The sequence below is a fragment of the Ogataea parapolymorpha genome, chromosome VII (assembly GCF_000187245.1).
Source record: "Ogataea parapolymorpha DL-1 chromosome VII, whole genome shotgun sequence".
Taxonomy (NCBI): domain Eukaryota; kingdom Fungi; phylum Ascomycota; class Pichiomycetes; order Pichiales; family Pichiaceae; genus Ogataea; species Ogataea parapolymorpha.
In genome coordinates this window covers 1,250,657-1,268,956 of record NC_027860.1, presented here as the reverse complement: position 1 = coordinate 1,268,956, position 18,300 = coordinate 1,250,657, and the positions used below count along the sequence as shown (strand labels likewise).

Sequence of the window (18,300 nt, the reverse complement as noted above, 5' to 3'; positions counted from 1 at the left end):
GCTATTTCAGTTTGAGCTTAATCTTTGGCAATGAAGGCGTTGCCGAGCGACTTTGCGTAGAGATCCTCTCAGGATCAGCCGAAGCTCCAATTTCTATTCCGGAAGCTCCTGGCTCGGTCTTTAATGGGGGCACTCTATCAAGAGAGGTCCTCCTTGAGTCACCAGGATTAGATGCGACGTCATCACCAGCTTCTATTTTTTCCGAAGTGTCCATTGCTTGGCTTCCTGGAATATAATTATTCTGGACATCTTCTCCATACTGAGAGTAACCGTTTGACTCTGGAGCTGACTCTGGAGCGGAAAGGGTGGTACTAGGTTCTGTCTTAACTGGATTAAGCTGGCGCAGCTTTTCAGGGTTGATTTTCAATTTGACCGGCAAGCTCTTTAGTTCACCAAAGTTCTCATCGTTGGACACCAAAACTTTCTTTTCAAACATTTGGAAACGCACGTAGCGAAGAGGTGATTGATTATCGGTTTGAATGATATCGTATGCCACACGCCTTCTGTTGGAAAGTTTTCTATACTTGAATTTGACTTCGAATTTTTCCCTTGGAGCCCTTGGATCTGAAGATGGCTCTGAAACAGAGGAGCGTTTTGGCTTCTGCGTGGAGCGAGAGCTGCTATTATCAGTGACCTTGAGCTTGATAGTTGGAATCTGAATTTTAAGTCTCCCTTGTCTTTTGAATGTCACCTTGTACGTCTCAGAATGAGGCTCAATACTAACATCAGTGACCTTAGCAACCAACTTCCTCTCGTTCGGAAGTTTTGTGGTGACCTTGAAAGAGTCAATGGCTTCGAAGATGACTTCTATAACATCAAATAAATTTCGTTTCGCACTCACAGACAGCAAGCACGAATGAATTGCCAGCCAAAGTTCTTTGCGTAGTCCCGTACCTATGCTCAAGTCCCTGCGAAGAATGTCCAATGCTCCTTTCATGGTGAGTCGAGATAGCTGGTCGCGTCGGGTCTTCATTTCATTACCTGCTCCACTGTCCTCCACAATTACGAGGGTGTTATTCTTTTCGTCGGAATCACCTTTTTTCGCTCTGAAGAACTCATCGTCTTCGAGGTTAGGAAACACTCCGTCCACGGCAGCCGCGCCTACTGCTCGCATAAGAGCAAGTATCAAATGGTGACGAAGGTAATGGGAAGTCTCAAGCTTTAGAGTTGTGAAGAATAGTGACAGAACGTGCGAGTTTCTCAGACCACCTAAGAGCAAAAGACTTTCAAAGGCTCTGAGTCTAATATCTGAATCGTAAAACGGTCTAGTGTATGGAATCAAGTCAATATAGGAGAGGTCAACAAGGCCTAGTAGGGCCAAACGCACTTTCTCTTGAAGCATTGTCACTGTAACAATATGATGATAGGAGGGAGACCATTGGTCCATCTTTGCGGCCCTATTTATCTCCACAATGGATTCAATTAGGAACTTTTCGGTAGGGTCTGTAAGATTTCTTTGGTCCATCTCAACATGGGATTCATTGTGGTTCGGGATTTTTTTATTTGAGCTGACTATCAAATTTGTCAAACAAGTAATGAAGTTGGCAAGATAAAAGGAATCATCAAAGTAGTTATTATTATTGTCATTGAATTTCAAAATATTGAGCATGATTTTCTTCAATTCAATCGGACTGTCGCCATTTTTATTTGTCACGGTTGACAAACCAGTCACAATGGCTTTCATGACAAAGTAGTCACTGAATTCCGAAAAGTCGTTAGGCAGCGGTAAATATTCATTTGGGTCCAGCTCAGGATATCCTTTCGATATGGTGTTGTTGTAACAATAAAAGTACTTGTAAGCTTTGAGCAAAAATCTCATTCCTAGATGATCGTTATCCTCCTTTGAAAGTTTTGCTAGTCCTAAAGCCGCTTCGGCCCTTACGCCATAGAAATACCGTTTATCAAGTATGGTTCTCATCAAAACCGTTGCAAAATAGATTGATGGGTGCAATGACTCCGAAAAAAACTTGACACTTTCTAACTGTGCTTCCACATCTCGGTCTTGTCTCAACTGGGATTCAAACATGTTTTCATTCAAATTGATATAGACCTTGCAAATCCATTCAAAGTCTGCATCCACACGCAGCCATTCGAAGGCGTCTCCAAGGATTTCATAGTCATTTTCTTCGATTTTTTGTTTTTCAGTAAAACCCCAATCTTCTAGATCCTTCGGTTTCATGAACACGTCTCCCAACTTCTTCACCGTTGGTTCATCATCGTCACCACGCAATTTGTCCTTTTCTCGTTCTTTCCTCAATTTATCCCTTTCTCTCTTTTCCCTTTCTCTTTCCTTTCTCTCAGCTTCTTCTTGATCTTCTTCTTTCCTTCTTTTAGATCTTCTGTACTTTGTGTTATATTGTATATCCAACTTGGTGACGGGATCCTTGATGTCAACAATATGCTCATACGGTGTACCATCTGCTTCGTGGATACGGATAGTTATAGGGCCAGTGAACACATTCGGGGCAGAGAAAGTCTCTTCTTCAGATAAAAACTTATTAGCCTCATCGACGAAATGCTCTCTCTGATGCTGCTTCCTCAAAGTTTCTTTTGAGTTTATGTCCATTTGCAGTTCGTCGTTTGTTTCCAACTTATTATTCTTTTGTATCTGGCGGATGCTCATCTCGATGAACATTCTCTTCTTATTGAATCTTTGCGTCACTTGAAAAATTGGAACTCCACAACTATGTATCCAATTTTGGAAAAATGACTCAAGCTTATGATGAGCCACCTTCTCGCAAACATGGTGGAAGTGGGCGGTCGACAAACAATTTCCGTTAAGCAAATCCCCTGACATAGCTTGGAGAAAAATCTTGGGGATGACACGAGACAGCCCAAATGACTTATCAGTCTTAGTCATTCGGCGATCCAAAATGAACATTATCAAAGGAGCTTTTAGCCTTATAAATTCCATATCTTGGGAGAGGCTTATCGGAAAGCGAAACAACTGATTGGCCAAAGGCCTTTTTCCGATATCGATTTCACAAAGGTAATCGGTGCGCAGTTTGACTTCGTATCTGTATCGGTTGACACCAAAAAGCTTTTTCAGAAACTGACCTGCCATGAAGTACGAAATACCAATTACCAGCCAGAAGTCATTCAAGGATTTCGGAAGAACGTTGATCCCGGAATATTGCTCAGACAGAGCAACTGCCAGCTTTTCTGTCACATCAAAGATGGGTTCTATCAATTTTGGACTGTACAGCAATTTCGAAGACATGATTGTCATACCAGCAAATGCACAGGAGTCGCAAGCCATGTCATCGACATAGACCATCGTGTAGCTGGGGAATGGGAATGAGCCAAATTCTTTAGAGTAGAAATCAAACATTTTGTACATTGCAACTGTTGTGTTCAGAACTTCCTCCTTCCGGCCAGGCAAGAAGTAAAGCATGGTCGGCACCTTATTCGAGTTGGATTCAGCAGAGAAGTTCGTGGCATTGTTAATGTCATTGTCAGCGAGATTTGCCAGGGCATTGGAAGGGACCAACTCATCAGTACCTGGCTTAACGTCCAAGATTGGACAGCTTTCGAACGCGCCCACGGCAAAGCCCAGGTGATGAGCAGGAACTGGATTGTAAAATTGAAAGTTAATCACCTTTTTGCCGACATCTAGAGGAGACGGCGATTCTTTGACACCGATCAAATCTGGAACCGCCACTACCAATGGAGTATCATTGCGCTCTTCTTGTTCTTCATCCATTTCGTCTTCTTCAGTTTCCATTCTTCTTAAAGCCTTCCTAGCTTCATCGGAGCCAACCAATTTGGTCTCTCCTATGTCACCCACCGTTTTAGGCACAATTATGTTTATGTCCCAAGCAGGTTTTTCGTAAAAGTTGTCTATACAAGGAACCCACGAGCTAGCACTGCATCCCAGATCATTGTTCGAGGTGTAGCAAAACCACCGATCTTTCGGGATCGTTGTGCCGTTTCCTCCATGGAATAGTAATCCATTTTTCGAGTTCCTGATCAGGTAACTAATTTTGATATTCAACGGAGTGTATACTTTATCAGAGCTCATCATAGCATTGGTAGTCAAAGGCGTGTGCGACCGGGCAGAATTGACGTTGGGTGAAAAAGTTTGTTTTGACGTTGGGTCGTGAAGCCTTAATTTGATAGAATCTGGAACGTATACTACCAATTCCGATGTGTTCTCTGGGTACGACGAGGAAGGATTCGCTTGATTATTCTGATCTGAAAACAATGGATAGAACCTGGATCTGTAGAAATGGTGTTGTTGTAGCTTTACCACTTCGGAATGTGTGTCATAATTTGGGTTGTATTTATAGTTGGCCAGCACTGGGTTTTCTGTGTCATTGAGATACTCATCGTTTTGGAAGAAGTCACCATAATGGTAGCTTGCCTTTTTGCCATTCACTGTAATGTCCTTTATTTGCATTCCTCTACAGTCTAGTTTTACCTGCCTGACACTAGCATTGAGTGGAAGAACGGTCAATTCAGTCTCTCCATGCACTGACTGCTCTGCCAAATCAATGTCTAAAGTGACTTTTTGATACCCAATTTTGATAGGCTGTGATGGTAAATCATCAGTATCATATTTATGATGCCTCCTTGGTGTCGCATATGACTTCGGTGTAAAACGCGAGGTTACCGACGGGTGGTCTTGCGACATGGTATTGGAAAACGGTTGAAAACGACTTTATTTTTTGTTTTCTTTAGCTGGCTCCGAAACTCTATGGTGCAAAGATGTACATAAGATCGAATTTATTTACATGTTCTTTTAACCCGGGCAACAAATACTTTTGTTTTAGACTGAAGATCATTACTATATTATAAACTTGGGCTTAAGACACTGTCACGAGAACCCAAGTGTCAATATCTGTCAATTGGATACCCGTTTACGGTTTATGCGGAAATAAATAGATCCAGGACAATCAACTCTTTGATAGCTTAACTATGGACAGTCCAGACAGCGAAAGTAATTACGAGCTGCTCTTGGAGTTAGTCAATTCTCCAGATTTTGATTTGTATCAGTGTCTGAGCTACCTTCAAAAGTACGCCGACAACATTGGAATACATTATTTTCTATGCCAGAGAGCATCTCGATATCCCATCGGCGAGCTCAGGTTTTTCATCCCTCAATTTCTTCAACTGCTGATCACGGTGGAGACGGAATCGGTGGCTCTCGAAGAGATGTTGCGAACTTTATGTTTAAGAGATGTGCACTGCAGCTTGATCACATTTTGGCACTTACAGGCTTTGCTCCAGGACCTCAGTAAACAACCTGAAAGCGTTGGTTTCCAAACTTGCAAAAGAATGCTCAATGATCTACAATATCAATTGTTTAACTTTTCCAATAATCAGCATACAATTACCTCTTCTGCTACTTCATCATCTGGCGTTGTCAGCAAGCACGAGCTTCATAAATCTTTCAAGGAAAATGTTGCACCCTCCATAATTTTAGCGACTTCCTTGATATCAGGAGCAAGTGTTCCTAGAAGCACCAAATATGTGGCACCAATAGTAAGAATACAAGGAAAACGACTTAAGTCGTTTGTATTTGAAGTGGTTAAAGACATCAAGAAAAGCTTGAACGAAAACCTGACAAAGAAGAATACAATGAATAATGCGCTCTTGGGAAGATCAAGAGAAGAAGTGGAGGATTTAAGGAACGGGAAACTTGTGAGTCGCGGGAAACGCAGCATTTCGTCATCGTCTGTGCATTCTAATGACCCTCATAGAGACCAGCTTAACTTTGACATGATAGACTCGTACGCCGATATTAACATGCCAAGTCTCAGCAGACCGTCTTTGAAGGCAAAGAAAACATCTTTGTCCTTGCTCAAAGCGCAAAGCGATCATTTTGATCACTCCAACACGCATCACAGTGAAAGGCTACATGATAATGCCGTTTCTTCGATGCCCAATCTTCACATGTTCAACAACGATAACTCAAACACCGAAATCCCGTACTCTTCAGACGGATCATATGCTTCTTCGATAAGGAATTCATTTGATTTTAGAGATAGCAGCGAGATTGAAAGTTTGTATGGCGACGAGCCGGCCTCCCCTAGTTTGCCTCAATCTTCCAAACTGTCTTATAAAGTTCCCCTATCAGAACTACAACAGGTCAAACTTCTCAAATCAAACTATTTTAAAAACGAAACCCAATTCGTGATAGCGCTACAGAACATTTCAATTAGGCTTGCCAAGGTTCCGAAAGATGCTCGATTATCTACCTTGAAAGCTGAATTAGCTACGCTGAACAAAGATTTACCTTGTGAAGTCGACATTCCTGGTCTTTTGCCGAAGAATAAGAAAGGAAAACTTCACAGACTTTGCAAGATTGCAGTCAATGAGGCTGCTGTTCTAAATTCGGCAGAGCGTGTCCCATACTTGCTTCTGGTTGAATATCTTGCTGACGACATTGACTTCAACCCGGAATCGGCATATAACAAACTACTATTGAACAAATTAGAAGATAACAAAGGGGCGAACGATACCTTCAAATTGAGTGATAAAAAATACAGATTTGACCTGGCTTATCCACATGCACCTTCGTCTTCTGTTTCGTTGAACTCTCTTGATATGAAAGCCAGTACCCACTCAAGGGAACAATTCTCGGAAACTAGGGAAGCAGAAGAATCTGACTTAGCTGACTTTTCGGTCGTCAGCTTGAGCAACAAAATCGACAAATATGCATACAAATCAAAAAGATCTGTGAAATCAAAGACAAGCAATTTGAAGCTTGAACTAAGTTCTCCGTCGACTGATGTGATTGAAGAGAAAATAAAAAAACTAGAGCTTTCGTTCAAGTCTCAATACGAGGGAGGGCTGGATAACGAAAGTGAATTGGCAAACCAGATGAGGATTGCTGCAGTGATGCTTACTCAGTTAGAGTCACCTGCCTCCACAATGCCAGTTTCACAAGCAGCAGAGATTAAAGCTCGCATTATAGATTCAATGAAGGCCATGCAACATGGATTTGGGGTGGAAGGCTTGAATGAAATTCGCGGTGAAGCGGGTGAACGTAAGCTTTCAAACGATTTGAAAGTTGCCGGTCTCAGCTATTTGGGAGAGGACTGGAATAGCAAGAAAGCTCGAATCAGGGCAGAATCGAAGTACGGTCATCTTGAAAACTGGGATTTGTTTTCAGTGATTGCCAAGACAGGGGATGATCTGACTCAGGAAGCATTTGCTTGTCAGCTGATCCACGCTATGGCTCGTATCTGGTACCGTGATAACGTCAAAGTTTGGGTGAAACGAATGAGAATTTTGGTCACGTCTTCCACCACGGGTTTGGTGGAGACCATCACCAATGCTTTATCGATACATTCCATCAAAAAGTCTCTTACTCAGTACATGTCATTGAACAACGAAAACCCTCGTGGAGAGATTGCGACGTTAAAAGACCATTTTATACGCATGTTCGGTGACGAAAACAGTCCACGATACAAGCTTGCTCAGGAGAACTTTTGCATTTCTCTTGCCTCGTATTCTGTCATTTGTTACCTTTTACAAATAAAGGATCGTCACAACGGTAACATCATGCTGGATTCGGAAGGACACATTATACACATTGACTTTGGCTATCTCCTCTCCAATTCTCCCGGGTCCGTTGGATTTGAAGCCGCTCCTTTCAAGCTAACTATGGAATACGTTGATCTTCTTGGAGGTGTGGACTCTTTCTACTTTCAAAAATTCAAAACTTTAATGAAACAGGCGTTCAAGTCGCTCAGGAGAAATGCTGACTCTCTAGTCAATCTTGTGGAGCTCATGCAAAAAGATTCACAGCTCCCATGTTTCAAAGCAGGCGTGAACACAAGCATTCAGCTGAGGCAGCGCTTCCAGCTTCATTTGAGCGACGATGAGTTGGATCTATTCATTGACAATGTCTTGATTAACAAGAGCTTGGGAAGTATGTACACAAGGCTCTACGACCAGTACCAGCTTCTGACCCAAGGTATTTACATATAGAGAATGACGCATTTGCATAATTATAGCTATTTCTAATTGAGTACAAGTAGTAAAAAGTACATCAGAGTTTCATGGAGTGAAACATGCCATTTGTGTTGTGGATTCGAGTTGTTCCGGTGCGCACACGTACCTGATATTCTTCCGTTTCCAAGGATGAACGACTCGTACCGTTTTGTTCAGTACTACTGAACATGCTAAGTCTACCAGGCTGGTCTATAACCGATGATGAGTTATTGGAGCTCCTGGATATAGTGGTTTCCGAAGGCAGAGCCAAATAAATGTAAGATTCCAGAGACCACTCATACCAAACCCGGTCTGGCGCAGTGTCCCGCTTCACAAATATAGCGAGCTCCTGATCGTCAGTCAATTGCATCGGCTGCTCTAGAGGCATGAAAAATGGTAGCCAGGATACTAGGTTGTGGGGGCTGGGGCCGGATCCGGTTGGACAGTTGGAGATAATGATACCATTGTACAGCTCTGCCTGGAAAAAACCGAGAAGACCATGAATCGTACCTTTGCGATGGCAGTGCAATGTCGTATGTGCTTGACGTTTCATGTTGCCATTTCTAAGAGGATGCTGGAATGTCCAGAGCTTGGAGTATTTAGACGACAAAGTATCGTATTCGTCGCATAGCGGAACGTAGCAAGCATGAAATTTCGACAGGTCGTTGCTTTCAAGTAGCTTGGTGTAAATAGATGGGGAGATCGCAGGAGCGACAAAAGACGTGTACTCCTTGGGGATGAAAATGCTATTGTCAGGATCGCAGTACTGTTCCACCGAATACAAACATTCTGGGGACAGCTCGTTGCAACCAAAGCTACCAAGTAGCTCACTAATAACCAAATGGAATCCAGACTGTGTTGGAACCTGAGGCTTCCATGACCTCACATCCGCATTCACGACGTCCACTTTTCCATTCCAGAAATCCTGGTTTCGCTGAGACAAGTACACCATGACTGTTGGACTTTTCTCGATAGCTGTAATGTGCACCTTATCTAGATCCAAATTGAGAAATTTAATGGCAGCAAAAAGTCGCTCAATAAGAGGGCCTCTTCCAGGGCCGATCACCAATATTTTGAGATATTCAAAGAATTGCTGAACATTCGCTTCGGGGCCCTTTTCAGTCACAGTTAAAGATGAAGTGTTAAATGCAGTTGCTCCAAAATTTGGTAGATTCCTTACATGCTGGAATCTTGGCAAATTTATAAGGTCCATCAGTGATGAAATCATTGCTCGCTCGTAGCACTCATATTTCGCCTGGTCTTGCTCAAACACTTTATAAGTGGCATTGTTGAGGTTCTCGGACAACGGCTGTAAGGGTGTCTGTAAAGATTTTATCGACCTCAATTCGGAACGATCGAGGTTTGCCATTGCCAGATTTTTCAAAGTAAACTCCTCGATCGGCAAAAGTTGGTTATGGCTCGGGCTTGATTTAATGAGATATTTCAGGTATTCCAAAAATGATAGATCTCCAAGATACACTTTGTTACCGTCAACGCTGAGATAGGCCTGGCTCGATTTGTCTTCGAGACTTGAGTTTCTAAGATTAGCGATAAGATCACTTTCCTTGTCAACTCCATGCAGGAGTAAAATGGGAGGATCTAATACTTTTTTCTGAATAATCTTCCAGATGATGAGCTGGTTGTATTTATTAAGCACGGGGTAACCTTTTGAATTTGGAATAAAGCGGGAGCTCGAGATAAGGTAAAATCGAATTGGCTCCAACAGCCACCTATTAACAACATGTTCGGGAATATTTTGTTTGGGCGATGCTAGACTGACCGTTAAGTTTCTATGATAATTGCAGTGGATGCGTATGGTATTCCACATATCCCACGTCGAAAGCGGATCAATGATAGGGATAAGCTCGCCTGTGGCGGGGTTTGTCTGGGGATCTTCACATATAGGCAAAGAGATAGAAATCTCAATATCAGAAAATTTATGCAAAATGGAATTTAAGCTGTTGGTGAACACAGCAAGATGATTCAAATCTTTGGGTGGAGCCAGTAGCAATTTGCGAACACCCAAAAATTGAGCATATGCTATTTCGTTGGAGAGCACCTGAAGAGAAAACTCGTTGATTAACGGATCATTGGCGCCAAGCTCAATCCAAGGAGACAACATGCCGATTGTAGTCCCGGTATGAGGCCCTGTAAAAATATTGACTTCGTTTGATCTGGGGAATGGGACTTTGAGTCCCCCCGGAACCGCCCCGAAACCACCTTCTTTGATGCTGTCTTTGAAAGATTGGAAGTAGCTTTTACAATTTTCTCGGTATCTTGGATTTGTGATGGCTAGAAGCACGCAGCTATAGCCGTTCTTAGTTAAAGTTTGTACCAGCAACCGATCACTCTTCACCAAAGCCGAGGTGAGCGGCAGAGGCTTGATTCCGATTCTCACAATTTGAGGTTCCATGGGGTCGCTGCCTGTCTTGTCATGTACCAGTTTGTAAAAAAGAAGATTATTTGGCAAGCTAATATTTATCTCGTTTCATAATGCCTTGCATATATTGTATGCGCCAATATGTGAGATTGAAATTTCAGCCATAATTCTTTTCGCGTTGGTAGGCGGTAGGCACGGCCGATCGACGCGACGAGGTCGGCACAGAATTTTTGGTAGAAAATTAATTGACGAAAACACAAGCACACGAGTCTTTCTCAATGTCTTACTCACAGCCAAGGCCAAGAGAGCTGACGCCACAAGAGAAGGAGCGTATTTTTTCATTTAGGGAGAAGTACTACTACTCTCCTAGATACTCGGATGATCACTACGAATATCGTCACGTCGCACTGCCTAGGGAATTGTTGAAGCTCATCCCTAGTGACTATTTCACAGAAAATGGAACTTTCAAGATCTTGACAGAAGAGGAATGGCGTGGGCAGCTTGGGATCACTCAAAGTTTGGGCTGGGCCCACTATGATTGCCATGCGCCAGAACCTCATATTTTACTTTTCAGAAGAGCCAAGAACTAGCTCTTTGTTCCGCCATTTTGCATCGATACCGCTATGAATGACTAGCAAAATACCACCATCTATTTAATAAAGCTACACTTCTAGATCCTACATTTTAATTTCTTCATTAAAACGCGTAGCTTATTTTTTTTCTTGGATATCCGTTTAAAAAAAGGGATCCATGAAATGTCCGATCAGACTCGACAACTGTCTTCAGTCTTAGATACGCTGCTACGTCAGCAATCGGAGGGTAAGACTCAGGACTCAAATTCGTTAAATGCACTCCTCAATAGCGTTCTACCAGCATACTCGAAAAGATCTCTATCCCATGAAGAACAAGAGGTGGTGATCAAGATTTTTCAAGCAATCCATTTGCTCACGTCAAGAAGCCCATCCTTACTTTTTGAGAACAACAGGTACAAGGCCGTCGTGAATGGTTTCATGTATTTTTACGATGCGCGATACCACGGTTCGGAGTTAGCACAGAAGGCAACTGAGTCATTGAAACGAATCATCAACGATCAGTACAGAGGAAGGCTGGCCTCCAGCTTGCACTTGGACCTAATAAAGGCAGAGCTGATTGAATCACTCAATGACAATTTGAACTATGTACTTGAGAGCGTAACCAACTCGACCGCCTCAAAGCCAGTTGATTTGAATTATATCACCACTACCAACGATTACAGATTCTCCAGATTGAGCATTTCTACACGCATTCTTCAAGTCCTTCTTGATGTTTCACTTGAAAACGCTTTGTTACTTCACTCGCAAAACACATTCACGATGGAGACGTTTATTGGTCGGCTTTGGTTCTGTATGGATAACGTGGTTGTGAATTTGAAGTTTAGCAGCGATGAGTCTGGAGACACATCAGATATTCTGTCACAGACGTCAGTGGACATGATTGCTGCCAAGTTTGATGTGCTATACGCCACTCTGTTACAATCTACCGGAAGCTACACTTTTGATGATGAGTTTTTACAACACACTCGTCTGGAACAATTATTGTTCAAGTGTAGGGATTTACTCAACTGGCCTTTACTTTCGCGGTTTCCTAAACTACAATCGACTCTCGCTGCAATTTTGATGAAGCTATTTATCAAATGCAAAGAAATGGACACTTTGTGTTATTTCTGGAATAAGCTCGCAATTACTACCGAAAAGTTGGCATATGTTGACAAGATGCAATCCAATCTAGGCCCTGATTTATTTATTGTAATCAACATACTCCTCATATTGAATGTGAAAGTTGGCAAGATAGACAACACAGGAAGCCGCTCTACACTCGAAGCCCATTATTTGAGGTCTTACGAAATAGCGTTCAGATCCTTCTCAAATGAGAGGCTACACTTGCTGCGAAACAAGCTTCTTCTTTGCGCCTTAGAAGATGTGTTAGAGCCCGATCTGGACATGTTATTATCGTTGACAAACTCCAAGTCAATGATCAATTTGATCGATTCGACTGACCGAAATCTAAAGGGAAAGGAGACTCTGGCTTTAGATCATGAAAAAAGCCTTGAAATTGTTGATTTGACTTCGAGCTCTTACGTTTCGCAAAGCACCATCTCCGATTCTAAACTTAAAAATTGGATCTCCAAACTCAAGAGCGCAAAAAAAAATGGCCAGTTTGATGCCATTAGCAGCACACAGCTGGGAAAAATCTGCATGGTTACTGCGATTGGCAGGTATGCTTGCTTGGTAGCTGAGGATTATGATTTCAAAAGCAAAATATGCCGCAAATGTGATTATGCTCCAGATAAAACCATATATTTGCTTGATACAGTCGATCCGAAGAGGCCATCTATTGATTCTCGTCCAGAAATCGAATCTGCATTCACCATACTTATCGAATCCTTTATTTCAGACCCAGCATCATTGAATGATGAGCAGCTGATCGTGTCCATACTCATCGCTCTTCGCCGTATGTTTTGCTCGTTCCGTCCACCTTCGCTGAAACATTCTGTCAAACTTTGGAGATTTCTTGAAGCTTGTTTTATTAGCGTGGTTCGAGAGATTCGTCTTCTAACTGTTAAAATTTTCCCGCTTCTTCTCTTATCCACTGAGGATGATCAATATGAGTCTGATTTTGACATCGTGTTGAAATACTTAAGCATGTTCAAGATATCGAGAAAAACGGCATATCTTTTCGAAGGTATCATCATGTCTTGGGGCGAGCTTATTATGATCAGTCATCTTGAGGGAAAGCAATATGTCATGCTCAATCACTTAATACAGTACATGGGCGACAGTGACCAGTTTAGATCAAATCTTTCCTTTCATGAATTACGTCTTGTCGCTTCCACCAAAAAATTAACAGCTTGGAAATTGGTTGAGCCTTTTATCCCATTGATAAGCTATGAACTTATCCAAAAAAGGAACACACACCCAAACATGCTCAGAATCTTTTGCGATTGTATCAAGATGGACGTCGATGTATTCCTCAACAGGGTGATGGAATTTACTGTTCCGCTTTTCATTCAATCCTTTTCCGAAGATCACATAGGATTTATTGCTGGACAGGTCGGCAAGACTAGATCGCAACTTGTAACAAGCCACATTGAAAAGGTTCTGGCTATATTGTTGACTGCTGATGAGAACATTGATGCTAGTAAGATCATCAAAATAGTGGCCTTATCAAATCCAAAATATAAAGGAATGAATTTACGAATACTCATTAGTGAGTGCCGCGTCATGGATCTCATCTGGGAGTTGCTGAGTCTCTACAATTCAGAAAAAATGAAACCACGAATCAGAAATGCCATACTGTATGCCTGCATGTCTCGTCACATTGGAGACATGTCTGTGAGCGATGATGATAGCTTTCTAAACAAAGAAATGGATTTGATGATTCTGGGTATTGCTCAATCGTTCTCGGCTATCATATATGATCATAGGGGTAGCAGGCCTTACTTACTTAAAGTCCAGGCAATCCGTGCAATCCGTTGCATTGCGGAAATATCAACCAGTTTCCAAACATGCCTCTCTCAAATAATGACCTGCTTGCAAATTGCTCTTGAATCTCCAGAGCTCCAACTAGAAAGTCTGGAGTGCTTGCATGTTCTTGTTTCGAACCTGGACTACTCTCCGTTATCCATCATTGTTGACTTGCTCATTTCGTACCTTATTCAGAAATACAAGTTCTTCAACATCAAATGTAAGAATATTGCACGAAATATTCTTATGACGATTCTCGAAAAGGATCCTAAGGTTATAAAAGAACATCCTTCTTATATTTATTCTCTGTCGTTGATCAGCGATTTCGACAATATCACGAACAAATATGATATCAAGAACCATAATATTCTTGTCGAATTTGATAGGAGATTTCAGGCGGATAACAAGTGGGTTGTGTTACAGGTGCTTGATGACTTCAAGAATTTCCTTGACTCTCATCAACTTGAAATTCACAAAACATATCTCAACGACTCTCGGTTATTGCCGTTGTTTTCATCTCTTCTTGCACATATCATGGCTGTTTCCAACAAATTCTCTATGACTAACACCGAGATTCCGCGCAAATGTGCTGAAGTTCTGGCGTGCTTGGGTGCACTGGATCTCACAAAGGTTGGACATAGTTTCAATAGGGCCTACAAGAGAATAATTCTAGTGTCCAATTTGGGCAATCACAGAGAGATGGCGGAGTTTTCTGTGTATTTCTTGAACAACATCCTTGTCAAAGCATTTGTCGCCTCTACAGATCCCCAAAAGCAGCTATTTCTGGCATACTCGATGCAGGAGTACTTGAAAATTCTTGACTTCACCCCTGAAAACATTCAAAGCAAGGAAGCTCCTGAAAGTCTTGTTTGGGCTAAATTGAACAACCTATCTCAAACAGTTCTTCGTCCCCTACTGGTTTCGCGTTATATGAAAAATTCTTATGGTTATATGGCGCTAACTTATCCTTGCTATAAGAATACCAAAAAACATTCATTCTGGATTCGTGAGTTCACCGAAGACCTGCTTCATAGATCTGAGGATGTTCGAAAATTACCGAAATATGCCAAAGCTATATTTGCAACGTGTTCCGTTATTATTAAAGACCAGGATCTATCTATTGCTGAGTTCTTGCTGCCTTATACAGCCCTCATGATGATTGTGTATGGCGATGATAGGATCAAGGCTGATATCGAGATCGAGATGATTACAGTGTTGAATGAAGATTTGGAGCTCCTCTCCAATGATTCGGCCATTGAGAGCCTTAAATCGTGTTATAGGACAGTATTCTCCATTGTTGACTACTTTCGAGAATGGGTTTCTGAAAGGAAAAGAGATAAGAAATACCTTCAAGGTAACTATGTGGACGAACGGAAGAAGATTGAGAGCTTTCTTTCTTTGCTTCCGTCTGAACTTTTGGCTAAACGCACCGCCCAGTGCAACTCCTATGAACGAGCAATATTCAACTTAGAGCAGAGTTATGCCCACAACAAAATGGACAAAGATGAATTTTTCACCACGATTCGACACATGTATGCCGAAATAAACGATACGGATGCTTTACAGGGAGTTCTCAAAAAGTTTTCGACAGAAAGTCTGAATGATAAGCTTCTTCAATTTCAGTATTCTGAAGATTGGAGAGTCACGCAAGAATCTCTAGCTGCACTCACCGAAATTGATTACGGGGACAATAATGATCGGCAACTAGATTCAATTACCTCTTTTCTGAGATGTCTTGATGATCATTGTGAATATGATCAGGTGCTTTCCAAGCTTCGTGAAGTCGAGTCATCAATACAAGAATTCGAGCCTACAAAGGATTGGGTTGTATGCGGATTACAAGCCTCCATCTTCAGCGGTCAGCTCGAGGAACTCAAGAGATGGGTTTCCCATTCACAAGAATTTTCCTCCATAACATCTCCTGGTTCGTCATTGTCTATTTATTATGAGTTTGCTCGAGGCTTGATTACCTTAAGTGAAAACAACTTGCCGGCTTGCGACGAGCATATCTTTAATGCTATCACGCACCTAGGAACTTCACTGTCAGTTTCACGCGAGATATCCCCTTCGAAAATCTCAAGTTACATGGTCATGCTTCATTGCTTGTATGACTTCAGATCACTAGTTTTTGTGGAGAACAAGCAGAGATTACAGAATTGTATGGATTTGCTACAATTAAGGGCTAAGAACTCCACCAAAGATTTTAAAATCAATTGGAAGATTCACTCACTTCGCAAATCGATAGAGAAATTGCATCCTCAGGCTGTTGTCCGCGCTTTTCTGGGCGACACGATGGTGCAGGGATCTCAATTTCTGCGAGAAGCCGGAAAATACGATCTCGCAACGAAAAGTATTACAAATGCACTATTCATTGGTACTTCGTCGGAACTAATGGTTAACTTGGAATTTGCTAAATTGCTTTGGGCTCAAGGCGACCACAGCCAAGCGCTGAAAATAATTAAAAGCCTACTAGGAATGGCGAAGCCTCGCAATTCACCGGAGATTCAACTCACATACACGGATTGGCTGGAACAATCGGCTAATGGAAGCTCTGATGAAATTATAAAAGGATACGAGGCTGCTGCTGCTCTGGACCATGTTAGTGGAAAACCACAGTACTATTTGGGCCGCTATTACAACAAACTACTTGATGCTCAAGCTGTGGAGACTCCAGGATTGAAAAAACCAGAAAAAGATTTCTATGGAGACCTGGAATTCAACATCATAAAAGCATACATTCGATCTGCTGCTTTTTCTAATGATTATGTGTTTGAGGTTCTTCCTAAAGCGGTTACAATTTGGTTAGACTATTTTGCCAAGTATCAGAACGCAAGTGAGCTGACAGGGTACTCCCATGAAACCATCTATGCTAGGAGGAGAGATAATTATTCGAGTATTCTCAAATTTGTGAAAGTGGCAGCATCTAAGAACGAGCTACCAATTTACAAGTGGTATACTGTCCTTTCGCAGCTCATCTCTCGGATGGTCCACGGTGACTCTGAGACCGAACTTGTAATCTTGAATGTTATTACCCAATTGGCCAAAGCATATCCGGAGGTTGTCTTATACTCAGTGTATGCACAGGTTCAATCTACTTCACCAGAAAGGGCCCAACGTGGGAAACAGATATGCGAAACTCTACAAAATAACAAGAATGCGACGCTGTCAAAGCAAGTGTACTCAGCATTCCAACTCCTCGAGGCGCTTAAAGGAGTATGTCAAGCAGACATCAGCAGACAGAAAAGAACAAAAATGCATTTGTACTCAGAACTAAGATTTTCATACCCAGAGAACCAGGAGTGCAGAGCGTTGGCAATTCCAATTAGAGTCAACTTCCAGAAACTGCTTGCCACAGGACTGAATAACAATGTGCTGAGGAAGTCAAACAATTATCAAGTCGATAAATTCATTGCATTTAGAAATTTCGACGCTAAAGTGAGCATCCTATCTTCCATGCAGCGACCTAGAAGATTGTACATCACGGGTACTGATGGTCGCAGGTACAGCATTCTTTGCAAACCTCATGACGATTTGCGAAAAGACGCCAAACTTATGGAGTTTACAACCGTGATGGACAGATTGCTGAAGCTTGATGCTGAAGCAGACAAAAGAAATCTGACCATCAAAAACTATGCAGTCGTGCCGTTGAATGAGACAATGGGTCTGATCGAATGGGTTGATAACGTACGGACTATGAGGGATATCATGTTGACTTACCTCCAAAGACAGGGAATAACCGTGGACTTTGGAAAGATCAAGCAGTTATTGAAGGAGGATCTTTCTGTCGGTGAGAAAATGCACAATTTCCAGAAATTGTTGCGCATGTACCAACCAGTGCTCCAAATTTGGTTCCAGGATCAATTTCCTAATCCTGTGAATTGGTACCAATGTCGCAACGATTATGTCAAAACGTGTGCAGTTATGTCGATTGTCGGATACCTGGTGGGCATGGGTGACCGACATGGTGACAACATTATGTTGAGCGAGTTATCTGGTCAAATATTGCATGTGGATTTTGATTGTTTGTTCGACAAGGGAAAGAAACTTGCCGTTCCAGAGCGTGTGCCGTTCCGTCTTACACAGAACATGACGGCAGCGATGGGAGTCACTGGATATGAAGGAACTTTTAGGAAGACTTGTGAGGTGACAATGAAGATCATTCGACAAAACGAGAATAGCCTCATGAACGTCCTCGAAACCTTCTTATACGATCCAATCATGGATTGGAAGGTGAAACACAAAAAACGCAGGTCTACAGAAGAGACTGATTCAAAGGGCTTGCAACCGCAGGTCGCTATGGATACCATCAGAAGAAAAATCAAAGGAATTCTTGATCCAAAAGATTTGGACACGGGCGCGAAAGACAGCGGAGGGCTGTCAGTTTCGGTAGTGGCCCATGTTGACGCAGTGATCCAACAAGCAACGTCAGTGGAAAACTTGTCACAAATGTATATTGGCTGGATGCCATTTTTATGA

General features: G+C 42.1%; 5 protein-coding genes across 5 annotated transcripts; 3 read left to right on the top strand and 2 right to left on the bottom strand.

Moving 5' to 3' along the window:
* Position 1: 1 nt before the first annotated feature.
* On the bottom strand, positions 2–4,633 carry HPODL_03104 (TFIID subunit, involved in RNA polymerase II transcription initiation; the record flags this gene model as incomplete). The annotated part of the gene is made up of 1 exon (XM_014077437.1): positions 2–4,633. The coding sequence occupies one exon, from the start codon at positions 4,631–4,633 to the stop codon at positions 2–4; it is 4,632 nt and encodes a 1,543-aa protein (XP_013932912.1).
* A 644-nt stretch (positions 4,634–5,277) lies between these two features.
* Positions 5,278–7,938, top strand: HPODL_03103 (Phosphatidylinositol 4-kinase; the record flags this gene model as incomplete). Its single annotated transcript, XM_014077436.1, has 1 exon — positions 5,278–7,938. One exon carries the CDS (start codon positions 5,278–5,280, stop codon positions 7,936–7,938), a length of 2,661 nt encoding a protein of 886 aa, XP_013932911.1.
* A 61-nt stretch (positions 7,939–7,999) lies between these two features.
* On the bottom strand, positions 8,000–10,354 carry HPODL_03102 (protein arginine N-methyltransferase 5; the record flags this gene model as incomplete). The annotated part of the gene is made up of 1 exon (XM_014077435.1): positions 8,000–10,354. One exon carries the CDS (start codon positions 10,352–10,354, stop codon positions 8,000–8,002), a length of 2,355 nt encoding a protein of 784 aa, XP_013932910.1.
* Positions 10,355–10,599: 245 nt separating this feature from the next.
* On the top strand, positions 10,600–10,911 carry HPODL_03101 (Cyclin-dependent kinases regulatory subunit; the record flags this gene model as incomplete). Its single annotated transcript, XM_014077434.1, has 1 exon — positions 10,600–10,911. One exon carries the CDS (start codon positions 10,600–10,602, stop codon positions 10,909–10,911), a length of 312 nt encoding a protein of 103 aa, XP_013932909.1.
* Positions 10,912–11,076: 165 nt separating this feature from the next.
* Positions 11,077–18,300, top strand: HPODL_03100 (uncharacterized protein; the record flags this gene model as incomplete). Its single annotated transcript, XM_014077433.1, has 1 exon — positions 11,077–18,300. The coding sequence occupies one exon, from the start codon at positions 11,077–11,079 to the stop codon at positions 18,298–18,300; it is 7,224 nt and encodes a 2,407-aa protein (XP_013932908.1).